Source organism: Somniosus microcephalus, chromosome 3, assembly GCF_052327205.1.
Source record: "Somniosus microcephalus isolate GS21.2 chromosome 3, FLI_Smic_1.0, whole genome shotgun sequence".
NCBI lineage: Eukaryota > Metazoa > Chordata > Chondrichthyes > Squaliformes > Somniosidae > Somniosus > Somniosus microcephalus.
This window is the reverse complement of record NC_140989.1, coordinates 312,026,128-312,042,042: the sequence shown is the minus strand read 5'-3', so window position 1 is coordinate 312,042,042 and position 15,915 is coordinate 312,026,128. Positions and strand designations below refer to the sequence as shown.

General features: G+C 43.7%; 1 protein-coding gene across 5 annotated transcripts in view; it reads left to right on the top strand.

Annotated features, from left to right (window-relative positions):
- LOC147122148 (nardilysin-like) overlaps positions 1-15,915 on the top strand; it is a 212,392-nt gene that overhangs the window by 186,963 nt on the left and 9,514 nt on the right. For 3 of the 5 annotated variants that reach the window (XM_085982930.1, XM_085982928.1, XM_085982927.1), the window contains 7 exons: positions 1,122-1,153; positions 1,413-1,551; positions 3,632-3,679; positions 10,435-10,487; positions 11,676-11,759; positions 13,318-13,408; positions 14,550-14,666. In XM_085982930.1, coding sequence (XP_085839056.1) covers positions 1,122-1,153; positions 1,413-1,551; positions 3,632-3,679; positions 10,435-10,487; positions 11,676-11,759; positions 13,318-13,408; positions 14,550-14,666 — 564 coding nt within the window. The remainder of the gene's footprint in view (positions 1-1,121; positions 1,154-1,412; positions 1,552-3,631; positions 3,680-10,434; positions 10,488-11,675; positions 11,760-13,317; positions 13,409-14,549; positions 14,667-15,915) is intronic. The other 2 variants (XM_085982929.1, XM_085982931.1) reach the window with 2 other exon arrangements.

The window sequence follows — 15,915 nt, the reverse complement described above, 5'->3', positions numbered from 1 at the left end:
CCATTGTCTTTGGTCTTCGCCACAAACTCCATACCCTCACTGACCCCGTTCCCTCCCCAGGGACCTGAACCAAACTGCTTGCCACCTCGGTGTCTTTTGTGACCTTGGGCTGCCTACTTCCACCTCCATTCACCCACCTCGACCCCTACTTCAGCACATCTGCCGCTGAAATCCTCATCCATCCCTCTGTCACCTTTAGACTTAATTACTCCATTGCTGGCTCCCCATCTTCTGCCCTCCATAAAGTTCACCTCATTGAAACTGCTGCTGTACCAAGTTCCGCTTGCTCATACCTGTCCTCGCTGATGCATACGGGCTCCCAGACCTCCAATGTCTCAGATTTAAAACTATTATCCTTGTGTTTAATCACCCCATGACCTTGCTGCTCCCTATCTCTGTAACTCCTCCAAAGCTACAGGCCCTCTCCCCCCCCAGAACTTTGCATTTCTCTTACTCTGACCTCGTGTACATTTCCCCCCTCTCTTCTGACTACCATTGGCGCCTGTACCATTGCCGCCTAGGCCCCATGCTCTGGAATTCCCTTCTTATACCCCTCTGTCTTTCCACCTCTCGCTCTTTTAAGACCCTTTTTAAAACCCATTTCTTTGACCAAACTTTTTATTACCCCCACCTAATATCATCTTCTTTGGCTTGGCATTCATTTTCTTCCTTACCCCTCTGTGAAATACTTTGGGAGGTGTTTCTACATTAAAGGTGCTATATAAATGCAAGTTATTGTTATTGCTGGTGTGTACCTTATTTCTTCAACTCCTACATCTGACACAACTGGGTAGATGATCTAGCCCTAGGCTGCTTCCGATGCCACTAGGAGCTGGCTTCCAGAAGGCAAATGAGGCCAAAATGCAGTGGTTTTCCAACTTTTTTGTGGGGAACAGCAAGTATTGACATACATTTATTTTATATATAATGCTGGGAAGAAAGCCAGCTTTGATGACATTTCACCACATTAAAACTCCATTCTGGTAGGGAATATTTAAGATATAAATATCTTGTGCTGTGTATATGCAGTAAATCTGTTTTATTCACTTTAATCAAATTACTTTTAGATTAATAATCATGAGCTTTTAGTATGAAACTAACAATTTTTTTTCTCTCCCAAGGAGTCTGTTGAATTTCTAAATTATGTTGTGACGTAAGTACTTTGTTTCTTCTCAGCATTTTACGCATTTAGTCTGGAAAAACTAAATTTATAATGATCTTTTGGTGTAGTGTTTTAATGAATAGCGCATTATTCTCTTTGGTAAACAAAATCTAACTGTTACTATCCTAAAGCTCTGCAGTGCTGTTAAATTTCTTATAATTGCCATCTTGTAACAGCATTTTAAAAATGTGAGACTGAAGGTTACTGTCCTTTTGTTTGGTAAATAAGAAATATGTTAATTATATAACAGGAAGCTGAAGTGCAAGCCACTGACGAAGAATGTACCTGTCCAGTTCAGGGTAGTGGAATTACCCAATAAACCACACATATGCAAAGTGAGATCTCTTAACAAAAATGATGCCAATTCAGAGGTCACTGTTTATTACCAGGTGGGTCACTAATAGCAATCCATTTGTTTTTCAACCAATGTTACAATTATTTTCAGCACTCCTGTTAACCCTACTTGAGGTTAATGTGACTGACTTAGCCTGTCATGAGCATTTTGATTTTCCCTGCGAGGAAGTAACTAGCATTCACTCAGCACCTCCTCATATAACCTGTCTGAGTTAGCAAATACACATTGTTGACAGTCAAAAGTGTAACTGCATTCTGCTTTCAATATAATTTGAATTGAGGTGGAAGCTGTCGTCGACAGTGCTATCAAGTGGCACTTACTCGCCAATAACCTGCTCACTGATGTTCAGTTTGGGTTCTGCCAGGACCACTCGGCTCCAGACCTCATTACAGCCTTGGTCCAAACATGGACAAAGGAGCTGAATTCCAGAGGTGAGGTGAGAGTGACTACTCTTGACATCAAGGCAGCATTTGACCGAGTGTGGCATCAAGGAGCCCTAGTAAAATTGAAGTCAATGGGAATTAGGGGACTCTTCACTGGCTGGTGTCATACCTAGAACAAAGGAAGATGGTTGTGGTTGTTGGAGGCCAATATTCTCAGCCCTAGGACATCACTGCAGGAGATCCTCAGGGCAGTGTCCTAAGCCCAACCATCTTCAGCTGCTTCATCAATGACCTTCCCTCCAAAATAAGGTCAGAAGTGGGGAAAGTCGCTGATGATTGCACAGTGTTCAATTCCATTCGCAACTCCTCAGATAATGAAGCTGTCCATGCCCGCATGCAGCAAGACCTGGACGATATTCAGGCTTGGGCTGATGTGGGGCGCAAATGTTACCTGCCACTTAAGTGCCAGACAATGATTATCTCCAACAAGAGAGCGTCTAACCATCACCCCATGACATTCAACGGCATTACCATTGCTGAATCCCCCACCATGAACATCCTGGGGGGTCACCATCGCCCAGAAACTTAACTGGACCAGCCACATAAATACTGTGGCTACAAGAACAGGTCAGAGGCTGGGTATTCTGCGGCGAGTGCCTCACCTCCTGACTCCCCAAAGCCTTTCCACCATCTACAAGACACAAGTCAAGTGCATGATGGAATACTCTCCACTTGCCTGATGAGTGTAGCTCCAACAACACTCAAGAAGCTCGACACCATCCAGGACAAAGCAGCTCACTTGATTGGCACCCCATCCACCACCTTAAACATTCACTCCCTCCACCACTGGCATACTGTGGCTGCAGTGTGTACGATCTACAAGATGCATTGCAGCAACTCGCCAAGGCTTCTTCGACAGCATCTCCCAAACCCACGATCTCTTCCACCTAGAAGGACAAGGGCAGCAGGCGCATGGGAACACCACCACCTCCAAGTTCCCCTCCAAGTCACACACCATCCTGACTTGGAAAAATATCGCCGTTCCTTCATTGTCACTGGGTCAAAATCCTGGAACCCCCCCCCGAACAACACTATGGGGAGTACCTTCACCACACAGACTACAGCAGTTCAAGAAGGCGGCTCCCACCACCTTCTCGAGGGCAATTAGGGATGGGCAATAAATGCTGGATGGCCGGCGACACCCACATTTCAGGAATGAATTTAAAAAAAAACCTTTGTGCTGTAATACTCACATTTGCCCTTACAGGCAATGTCCTAATTATAATTGTAACAAGAGTCAAAAAGGATTTTAATACTATTGTAAAATGTATTTTTGTCTATCAAAGCAGTGGTGCTAATATCCAGAATGCCTACAACTTGCGTGCTCAAAAGATCACTGCAGCACAGTTTGATGATCTTCAAGTACTAGCATCATATTATCACGTACTATTACCATCTTTAGTAAGCAAATTTTTGCAGAGAATATTTCTAATGTGAACTTCATTTTGACATTAGCTTTATATCTTTGCCAAATCCGTATAGCTGGATGATATATTATGGATGTACTGTATTAAATATATAAATATAAACAAAACTCCAACTTTCAGCTCACGTGATTATATGGGCCTGTTGCCCTTTCATTTTAACATTCTGTTGCTTGTCTTAATGTGGCCATTAACAGTTAAGACTTTCATTTAAGAATAAACAGTTAACTCTTTCTTTACTTTTCAGTCCGGTCCTCAGAAAGTGAAGGAATACGCACTCATGGAGCTACTTATTGTAAGTAAGCTATACTAATCTGTATATAAGGTGTTTGTGTATATTTTTAGAATTAAAAAAAAAATGACTAGCTGTTGAAGGAATGATTGAGACTGCATTAACATTGTCAGAAGGCCTTTAGAATGTTAAATCTTGTTGCACTGTTTCTCATTATTTGCCCTACCTTCTCTTTTGGTGGTATCTGCAAATTTAGGAGTTTTTGCTTATGTTACCTTAGGTTTCATAGAAATTATGGCACAGAAGTAGTTCATTTGGTCTGTTACACCGCTACCATTCCTAGCTCTTCATTTGGAACTATCTATTCTAATCCCATTCCAAGCCCAGTCATATTCTTCACTTAGCCTTCCAATTTTCTTATTAACTTTTTTATAATTTCTGCTTCAATAGACACTTGTGGTAAAAGGTATTCCATGTTCTAATAACTGTATGAAATAATTCTTCTAACTTCCCCCTTTGTTCCAGTGATAATCATAGAATCTTACCATTGTTGAAGTTAGTAATATAAATATAATGTATATCTCTCCATATAATGTGTGTGTGTGGGCGCTGACTGCATGAAAACATAAGGTCCCAAGACTAGGAGTACAGTGGTTCAAGAGTAAGCACACTACTAGCTTTCAGAGCGCCTTGGGATGACCAATAAATGCAGCCTCGTCAGCACTGGCCACTTTGCAAGGACAAATACAACAAATAAAAGAAGTAACCTGTAATGTATATACCTTTTAAGGGGGGAACTATCTTTTACAGCTCATGTATACTGCAGTACTGGCAGTGACCACACCTGTATATAGCACTGAGTAGTAATCTTTACAGATCAGTTCCCGTGTGAGCCACATCGAGTAAACACCTGTTGTACCGTTCTCCTGCAGTCTGTGTCTTACTATACACAGACACAACATTGGCAACAAGGCAAGTTCAAACCTACCTGCAACTCTGCATCACCTCCCGGGGATTCGTTCCTGGAGATCAGTGGATTGGAGGTCAAGGCCAGAGACTCGGGCGTCGACCACGGGTAACCGCCCAGTCATCCAGCAGAGACTCGAGAATTGCGGGGGAGGCTGTCGAGAGCCAGGATTGGCTTTCCAGTCGAGGTGGTCCAGCAAAACGGGCTGGCAACAGGTAGTGCGCAGACCCTTCCCGGACAGCGGCAGGTTGGAGCCCGACCGAGCGGCACAGCAAAGGGCCGAGCAGCGTCGGCGGGGGAGAGAGAGAGAGAGAGGGCAGAGCGCACAGGGCGCAGCCGGTGTTCAGGGGCCGAGCAGCGTCGAAGAGAGGGAGAGAGAGACGCGCAGAAACCCGCGAGGCGCCGCCATTGCCATGAGAACCGCCGGGAGCGGCGTTGGCAGCAGCGGGGGAGGAAGGAAAGCGCGGGAGACGCCATTTTAAGCCATTAGGAGAGGCCATTTTAAACCACACCCAAAATGCCGAAGAGTGGCAGTATCACCGCGTTTGACAATGAAGTCGAAGATTGGACTACATATGTCGAACGAATAGAGGTATACTGCAAGGCAAATGAGGTGTCAGATGACAAGAAAGCGTCGGTATTGTTAAATTTAATGGGTGCAAAGACGTATGGTTTATTACGAAATCTAGTAACCCCAACGAAGCCAATGGAAAAGAGTTTTGAAGACATAGTAACAATACTACAGGAACATTTAGACCCCACACCGCTGCTGATAACAGAAAGATTCAAGTTTCACAAACGGAACCAGCATAAGGATGAAAGCAATGCTGATTATTTAACAGAACTGCGCAAACTATCGAAACACTGCCAGTTTGGAGCGGGACTGGCAGATACCTTAAGGGACAAGTTTGTGTGTGGGCTTCAAAGTGAAGGAACCCAGAAACGGCTTTTATCTGAAAAGGACCTTACGCTGGAAAAGGCTTTCAGCATTGCGGTATCATATGAAGCAGCAGCACGGGGCGCTGCAGAGATACAACAGAGACCGCAAGAATATGGCACAAACGAAATGTCATATGGAACAGAGAAGTGCTATCGCTGCGGCAGAACAACACACGACCAGAATGATTACTGGTTCAAAGACAAAGTGTGCAGACAGTGTGGAAAAGTAGGACACATAGCACGAGTCTGCAGGTCGGGAAAGAAAATCAGCAATAAGAAACCTACCAAAGAAAAGTACAAGAAGGTACATAAGATGACGGAGAATAGTTCAGACGAACAAAAGAGTGATAACGACTCCGAAAGCAGGGAACTGAGTTGTCTGAAACCACATAATGTGATCACAACAGAGGATCACCGAACCATTTGGGTCACTCTCAAGCTAGCAGGAGTCCAGGTAAAGATGGAATTGGACACAGGATCAGCCCTAACAGTCATAAACCGACGGGACTATGAGCGGCTATTCTCACACATACCCTTGAGAGACACAAAAATTATTTTGAAGATGTACACGGGGCAAAAAGTCTACCCCAAAGGAAAAATAAGGGTGACCGTTATATATAACGGTAAGGAAACGCCAAAACTCGACCTGTATGTATTGCAAGATGGAGGACCACCATTACTGGGACGTGAATGGATCCGGAAAATACAACTGGATTGGCATTCCATACAGGCACTGACTGTGGCTGACAAAAAGGATGACGACGTCACACCTGGGCGACTGTCAAAGATCCTAACTGACGTGAAAGAAGTGTTCCAGCAAGGACTCGGAACACTAAAAGACATGACAGCGACGATTAAAATTGAAGAAAACGCAAGCCCAAAATTTTTTTAAGGCCAGACCGGTACCTTATGCGATCCGCCCAGCCGTCGAAGCAGAGCTGGAGAGTTTGGAACATTCAGGTGTACTGTCCAAGGTAGACTGGAGCGAGTGGGCTACACCCATCGTCCCTGTGATGAAAAAGTCGTTGAGCAGCATGCCTGGGGAACCAAGAAAGGTTCGCATCTGTGGGGACTTTAAGGTAACAGTGAACCCGGTCCTTCACACCGTACAATATCCACTTCCGCGGATTGAAGATATTTTCGCCTCGCTATCTGGAGGGAAACGCTTCACTAAGATTGATCTGGCCCAGGCGTATCTGCAAATGGAGGTAGAAGAAGCATCAAAAAAATACCTCACAATCAACACCCATAAAGGTCTCTACCAATACAACCGGCTGGTATTCGGGGTAGCATCAGCTCCGGCTATTTGGCAGAGGGCAATGGAACAAGTCCTGCAAGGGATCCCAGGGACCCAGTGTTATTTGGACGACATCCTGGTCACGGGCAAAAATGACAGTGATCACCTTGCCAACCTGGAGCAGGTGCTCACTAGATTGCAGGAATATGGGCTTCGAGCTAACCACCCCAAATGCGAGTTTTTTAGAAAACAGATCTCGTATTGTGGCCACGTTATCGATAAAGAGGGGTTACATAAGTCCCCAGAGAAGATTGAGGCAGTAGTCAAGGCTCCAGCACCAGAAAATGTGTCACAACTGAGGTTGTTCCTCGGGCTGGTAAACTACTACCATAAGTTCTTGCCAAATTTGTCTACAATACTACACCCACTGAACACCCTACTGCAAACTGGGGTGCCATGGAAGTGGAGTGACGAATGTAGACGAACTTTCCAGAAGAGCAAAACACTAATCACATCGAAAGAGGTATTGGCCCATTACAACCCGGCATTACCAATTCGGTTGGCATGTGATGCGTCACCCTACGGCATTGGAGCGGTGCTGTTGCACAAATTCTCGGACGGCTCAGAGAGGCCAATAGCCTTTGCGTCACGATCACTAACCTCAGCTGAGCGTAGCTACGCCCAGATTGACAGGGAAGCCCTCAGCCTAGTGTGGGGAGTGAAAAAGTTCAATCACTATCTGCACGGGCAGAAATTCACCTTGCTGACTGATCACCAGCCTCTTGTCTCCATTTTTAATCCGAAGAAGGGCGTTCCGGTGATGACTGCGCAACGACTACAAAGATGGTCACTTTTTCTAGGGGCGCACCACTATGAGATTGAATATAAGGGCACGAAACAGCATGGAAATGCTGATGGGCTATCACGCCTGCCACTGCCTACTGCGGAGGAAGCACCAGCAGTGGATCCTGTCGAAATATTCCATTTGACTATAGTTGAATACCTACCGGTAACTAACGCTTGTATCGAAAAGGAAACCCAAAATGACCCGACACTGTCTCGGGTATATGATTTGACGGTGAAGGGATGGCCAGCACATGGCGACTCACTGTTGCCAGCATTCTCGACAAGGAGAGAACAGCTGTCAGTGTGCCGGGGGACCTTGATGTGTGGATCCCGAGTGGTAATTCCACCCAAGTTAAGGGATAGAGTGCTCAATGAGCTTCATGAGCGTCATCTGGGAGGGGTAAAAATGAAAAGCCTTGCCAGGGCTTATGTGTGGTGGCCGGGAATCGATAAACAAATCGAGGACCTGACCAAGAGCTGCTCAGGATGCCAGAAAGTCCAAAATGCACCACCACAGGCCCCTCTACACCCATGGGAGTGGCCCTCATCTCCATGGCAACGGGTGCATATTAATTTTGCTGGTCCATTCATGGACTCAATGTTTTTAATAGCCGTGGATGTGCACTCGAAATGGCCTGAGGTCATCAAAATGTCCTCCACCACCATGGAGAAAACTATTGCAGTCCTATGGACCATTTTTGCCAGGAATGGCTTGCCAGAACAGATTTGCTCCGACAACGGACCACAGTTTGTGTCCAAAGAGTTCCAGAGGTTCTTGAAAAAGAATGGGGTAAGGCATTACACATCCGCCCCGTATCATCCAGCCACAAATGGATTGGCTGAGAGGTTCGTACAAACCTTTAAGAAGGCAATAAAGGCTATGTACAATGACAACATTCCACTGCAGCACAAGGTGGACAATTTCCTGTTCGCCTACTGGAATGCGACACATGCAGTCACCAACCAGGCCCCAGCCATGATGTTCTTTAACCGAAGGTTAAGATCTCGCCTGGATTTGCTCAGACCAAACGTACGAAGAGATGTTGAGAGTAAGCAATTCCAGCACATCCGTGAGAAGCCAACAAGGAGCTTCAATGTAGGGCAACCAGTCTTGGCCCGCGACTACCGAACAGAAAAATGGCAGCCAGGAACGATATGCACACGGCAGGGCCCACTAATGTACACAGTGGACGTTGGGGAGAGCATCGTGAGACACCATGCTGACCAGATCCTAGAGTCACAGGAACAAGTCAACCCCATGCCTCGCCCATACGTACCTGGTGATGAACCCGACATACAGGTCGCATCTACCCCAGAAACAGTAGCATCGGAAGCTGATGAACCAACCGACGACAGGGGGCCAGAATCGCCTCCGCAAAAGAGCAAGACACTCGGGAAAGGCGCTATCCAGAAAGGATCAGGAAGCCTCCCCAAAGACTGAATATATAAATAGACTATTTTCAGCTAATGTTGCATGTTAAAAGTGTTAATTGTAATTAGTTTGATATTTAATTGTTAAATGAGTGTTATGGTACTGTTAATCTAAAAGGGGAGGAATTGTAATGTATATACCTTTTAAGGGGGGAACTATCTTTTACAGCTCATGTATACTGCAGTACCGGCAGTGACCACACCTGTATATAGCACTGAGTAGTAATCTGTACAGATCAGTTCCCGTGTGAGCCACGTTGAGTAAGCACCTGTTGTACCGTTCTCCTGCAGTCTCTGTGTCTTATTATACACAGACACAACATAACCCATTCTGTTTCCAGTTCTGAATCAATTTTCTATCCAACACCATAATTTCTGTTTTCTGACCCATATCTTTAGCCATTAATTTCTGTTGTGGGACCTTGTCAAAAGCTTTTGAAAAACAGAATATATTTCACCTGTCCAACACTCAGTAATGTATTAGAAAAAGCGGGTTAGTTAAACAAGACATCCCTTTCCTGAATCAATGCTGATTGCCTTTAATAACTTCAGATTTTCCAACTGCTCACCGATTTGGTCTCTGTAATCTAAAAGATTTTCCCTACCATTGATGTGAAACTCACTGATCTCTAATTTTTTTAAAACTTTTTTTTGGGGAGAGGCAACTCTCCTGAAGCCTCTGAAGTACAGTTCCATTGACAGCTGGATCCAAATGTCCTGTCTTTACATGTGATCCTGCAGATTGTGTGTCAATCCTGACATCACCTAATGTCCACTCACCTGCACTTTCCAGCCGGTGTCACTGGATAGTAATCAGGAGTAGCAACCTTTGTTGTTTTTATTTTCTCTCCTCCCTAACTCGGGGTCACCGAGGCCTATTCTAGCACCCCATCTGTTACCCTGACTGGGATCAGCTAAATCAGCGCCAAACTGGAACTCCGATTTGGGACCTTTTGTCTATGTGTCTTCAGTACCAAGAGTTGCACTTCAATTAAGCCTTGATTAAGTTTATACTGACGTATAGCCAAACCTGCATCGCTGAGGTAGATTTCATCATGGGAGCACCACCACTGCAAGGATTTGCAGCAGTTCAAGAGAGAAATGCACCACAACCTTCTGAGGGCAACTAGGAATGGACAGTGATTGTGGCCTTACCAGTGTCACTTGCATCCCAAGAACAAAAACATAAATAAATCGGCACCTATTTGGCACAGATATTTCAGTCACATTTGCTGGAATGGAAGTTGAATTTTAGGTCCAACCCAACTAAATATTTATCCCTTTTTGTTACATGATGGTACTAAAAAATTACAATGTAATGGGATACTTGCCTACTATATACTGCATATATGGGACAAGATACTTTTTTGCTGAGATATTTTTGTTCCTGGATTTCAGATGCACATGGAAGAACCTTGCTTTGATTTTCTGAGGACAAAAGAAACGCTTGGGTAAATATTTTTCTCTTCCTGTTTAATGATGTGCATTATATCTGGGTCCCTGCCAGCAAGAACTTTTTTCTGATTTATTGCGAAAATAAGGCAAAAGAACAAGGCCCATATTGCAGGATGCTATCAAAGCTGAAAATGAGAAGTCTAGGTAAATCAGAGAATAATGGTTAAGGGTTTAAAAGGGTGGGGGGGGGAAAGTGAAGAAGGTATGGCGTTCCACTGTTTAGAATGGGAGATTATATAATTAATCTTGATTTGGGAATATAAGGATGCAAAAGTGCGTGTAGGATGGTGTATTTGTAGCTTAAAGGAACAAGAGAGGAAAGTTCAGTGGAGCACTGAGCATAATAGTGGGAACCATCTTCTTGTATCTTGGCCAAGAGTGCAAGAAAGATGATAGAAAAGCATCTCCAGATATATTTTGGGAGGACTTGTGGAGGGAAATAAATGTTTGGCACAAGAGAGGGATAAAGACTTGGAGACAACTGTTGCAGTAGAGATATGGGAGTTCCATTTCAGTCGGAGGGGATAGCTGAAGAAGGGCTAAGGGTAAATAACTTGTTCTGCTGTGCTCCCTGGGCTGCCATTGAGTTACCTTCTGTATATTGAGCTCTTGACATTGGTCCTGAAGAAAAGTAGTAAGTTTGACCTGGTTGCTCCAATGATGCAGCTGGGTAAAATTTCAATGAGCTAACTCTCTATCTAACAGCACAGCCTTTGGGACATGTTTTAGCTAAATAGAAACCAAACTTTATGAATGTGGGTCCCAGCTCACGATAGATGATGGGAAGCTAAATGTGCATAGTGTAGTTTATAACCAGCACAGGAAAGTTTAGTGTTTAAACATAGATTCATATTTTACTTATTTTAAAATTAAAATGTAGGAGAGAAAAAGAGTAGAAAATATATTTTTTAAAGTGCATAGTAATATTGCAGTAGTACAGGACTGTGTGTGTGTGCTAATTCATTTAATAATAGGACACTGAAGATAGTTAAACCCTTGTGCCTTCCTTGTTGTTGCACAATCTGGAGATACTGGTTCATTGGATTTGCGAAGGAGACTTGAAGTCGTTTGGAAAGGTTTTGAACTAGTTTTGAAAACATTTGTGGGGCTGAAGGAGATTACAGAGATAGGGAGGGGTGAGGCCACAGAGGGATTTGAAAACATTTTTGTATTCTGTACTACAGGTACCATGTGTATCCTTCCTGCCGAAATACCTCCGGAATCTTGGGATTCTCTATTACAGTGGAAACACAGGCAACAAAGTTTAAGTGAGTTCTGTTTGTAATTTATTCTCTATTATCATTAAGTCTTTGGGTCATTGAAGATTACAGAAGTGGACTGACTTTGAATATTAATGTTGGTGCACGGATTTTTCAAGTATTATGTCAAATGGAATGACCCCCATCCGCCACAATTTTGAATTAGGAGGGACTGAAAGGGCTCTTTTTTTTTCAATCTTCTGCCCCATCCCTGTTTCTTCCATTCCAGATTCCGTCTCTAGTTTCTGTTTCTTCAGTTTTTCTTGCTCATTTTTATATTCCAATGAGAGATCAATTAAAGCATACATAGAGTAAAGAAAGTTGGCTGTCCCCGTTGGAGATAAGTGACCAAGCAAGACGACCACCAGGGAGGATTTCTGTAGGACGTGTGGGCATGAGGAGCCTATTCCCTTGTCTGTAGATTGTATTGGGTCAGCCTAATTCTCTGGCTGAGCAGCTGGATAGGCAATATGCTCCCACACCTCTCCCAGTATTACTCTTGCTCCAATGCCCAGAATTGGTGTGACTCACCTTTGTTCCTTGTTCTATGTGGGTAGCCAACTGGCATCTGACTTGTGCCTGTCCTGATAGCAGGACTGAGATTGTGTAGGGAATCTTCAACATTGTCCTGCCACTCCTGATTGTGTGGATAATATCAATACATGACACCTCTCAGGAAATAACCTTTTTTAAGCAAATGTTTTGCTTGCTATGGTGAAAAAGATCATTGCTGAGGAGTAGAGCACCTCTTCCAATTGTTAATCCAGTGTTGACATCAAGTAGTCCCAGGTGAGGTAGAGCAAAGCCAGATACAGACTAAGATGCCTTTTTACTCTGCCCAGCAATGCGTCTAAGCTCCAACTTCAGAAGACCACCCAGCACTTCACCAACATGAACCAGTCGCTGAAATTATACCTTGTTTTAATATATTGTCAAAAAGATAGTAATAGTTTTATAGCAACAGAATTAAAGTTTAATGTGTAATACCTTGTTTTACATTCATTACAGTGCACATTTGAAGGCTTAAATTATTTTTCAGGAATGTCTAGCTTTCATTTAGCAATACTGAAGTATAAAAATAATCATTATCACCTAGCTGAATAATTTTAACTTTTCTATGTAATATATCCTAATGCAGATCAAATGTTGTACAAGCCGTGTTCTGTACAGAATTAACGCCACTACTTGAGGTCTGCCAGTTTAGCATCATTGTGAATCAAAAATCACTTTGTACCAATGCTAAATTGGCAGTGCAAATTTAAAGTGAAGACCCAGCCTGACTTCAAAGCAGAGGTGTGAGGGGTAGTCCCGACCACTTTGTGACACCGCATGGAGTGTCAAACCTGGTTTGCAACACTCGGCATCATTTGACCAAACCCCTTGACATTTTGTAAAACCAACTTGCTTTCATTTAAGCCTTAATAGAATAGAAATTCCCCCTTCCCCACTCTCAACAGTGACATTTTTAATGAAATGTTATAGTTTCATATACTGGGTCCTAATTTTTCATATACCATTACTGGTTTGTGATTTCAATGTTATTTTTTGCATTTAAAATCTTAAACAGCACCGAAGTAGTAGACAAGAAAATTGAAGAATTTCTTTCCAGCTTTTCTGAGAAGCTAACAACAATGAGTCAAGATTCCTTCTCTACTCAGGTGAGGAATATTAACTATATTACAAAGAATTCAAAGAAAATTTTATTATATGGCCTTGAATGAGGACCAATTTTTCTACTCGGATCTCATCCATCCATTGGACCTTTATTTCATTTAAAAATTGATTGTAACTGTTACAGAAAAATGATAGAACGAATGTATCTGCAGTATATACTATTTCTCATTTATATGCTTTCCCTCCGTGACATCATCTGAAAACACTGTTCGGTTTCACATATATGCTGACGACACCCAGCTCTACCTCGCCACAACCTCTTTTGACCCCTTCACTGCCTCTGTGTTGTCAGACTGCTTGTCCTACGTCCAATCCTGCCCGAGACGAAATTTCCTCCAATTAAACATCGGGAAGACCAAAACTATTGTCCTTGGCCCATGCCACAAACTCCGTTTCCTAGCCACTGATTCCATCCCTCTCCCTGGCCACTGTGTGAGGCTGAACCAGACTGTTTTCAACCTAGGCGTTCTCTTTGACCCTGAGCTGAGATTCCGACCCCATATTCTCTCCATCACAAAGACTACCTCCTTCCACCTCCGTAATATCACCCGTCTCTGCCCCTGCCTTAGCCCTTCTGCTGCAGAAACCCTCATCATTGTCACCTCCACACTCGACTATTCCAATGCTCTCCTGCTGGCCTTCCAGTTTCCACCCTCCATAAACATAAGCTCATCCAAAACTCCGCTGCCCGTATCCTAAGTTGCACCAAGTCATCCTGTGTTTACTGGCCTACATTGGCTTCCAGTCCACCAACGCCTCAATTTTAAAATTTCTCATCCTCATGTTCAAATCCTTCCATGGCCTCGCCCCGCCCTATCTCTGTAACCTTCTCCAACTCTACAACCCTCCAGGAACTCTGCATTCCTCCAACTCTGGCCTCTTGTGACTACCCCACTTCCTTCGCCCCACCATAAGCTCTGGAATTCCCTCCCTATACCTCTTCGTCACCTGTCCTAATGTTTCCTCCTTTCGCTCGGTGTCAATTTTTGTCTGATTACGTGCCTTGGGATGCTTACTACGTTAAAGGCGCTATGTAAATGCAAGTTGTTGATTCACGCTACTTGAGTTGATTCTCCAGTGATGGCCTAAAATGACCACAAATTTACCCATTTTTTATTTAAACAGGTTACAGCATTGATAAAGCTTAAACTGTGTGAAGATGCACATCTAGGAGAAGAAGTAGACAGAAACTGGGATGAAGTTTTTACACAACAATATCTCTTCGACAGGCTTAATCATGAGGTATTAAGATAAAATACTAAATATGAATAAGAAATTTAAGAAATGACAATGCATTGTTCTATACAGCCAAGCTCATGAAAGTTTACTTGACTCAGCAGAGAATTTTATTTCTTTTAATATGTTAGCTAATTTCTAGCTTGTGCATTTTAAGTTTCATTATTTAAAAAAAAAAGAAAAACTATTGTGTTAATATGCCATCTTCTTCATAGTAGACCACACCACCTTAATTCCACTTTAACTGCTTCACTTTCATTTTGCAGGATTTAGGAATGGAAAGACGGACAGTTTTGACTGTTGAGTTTTAATTTGGGAGAGAACGAATAGGATGGGTAGGGGAGAATGCTTCAAAATTCCCTATTTCTTCTGTCTTTTTTTTCCTTTGTTTTATTTTTCTCCGTTTAACTCAGTTCATGGGTGGTGACACCTTGCTCCTTACTGCAGCCGCCCTGCCTGGCTGTACTTTCAACCACCTGCCCCCGCCTAAACCACCATGATAGCAGTGTGGCCCTTATCACCAAAACATGGAAACATAGAAGATAGGAGCAGGAGTAGGCCATTCGGCCCCTCGAGCCTGTTCCGCCATTTAATGAGATCATGGCTGCTCATCCAAATTCAGTACCCTGTCCCTGCTTGGTCTTTGTCTTTCCCCCTACTCCTCAGACACCTCCTCCTTCGAGCATCTTGCCTTGTTCCACCCCTCTCACGTCTACTTTAAAATCCTTGTTTTCAACTGCCCCCCACCCCCCAACCAAAGCCCCATAGCCCCATCCTGAGTTTCTGCCTGCGATATCCTCCCTCGGCCTCTGCTCTGAGCAAATCCTGATCCTCAGTGATTTCAATCTTCATTTCAACTCACTTTCTCCCCTCTCCTCTGGCTGCCCACTTGTCCTCCTTAAACCTTTCCCTTCATATACACTCCCCACCCCCTCAACCTTGCCATCTCATGTGGTCTCTCTATTCCAATAGTCTCAATCACAGACAAGCCATCTGATCACTTATTTGTATCGCTCACCATACACATCCTCCTACCCCCTTCTAACCCGACTTCCCTTTGTGTCCATTTCTGGCGGTGGTGGGGGGGGGGAAGAAACTCCCCCAAGACACTTACGACTGCATGTTTAAACACCCAATTGCCTAGCCTTTGACCTTCCATTCTCCACAATACTTCTGCAGCTGTAGATTTGCTCAACCACTCACTTACCATCTGCCTTTGATGCCCTTGTTCTGAGTAAAACTTTTAGACTCTCCC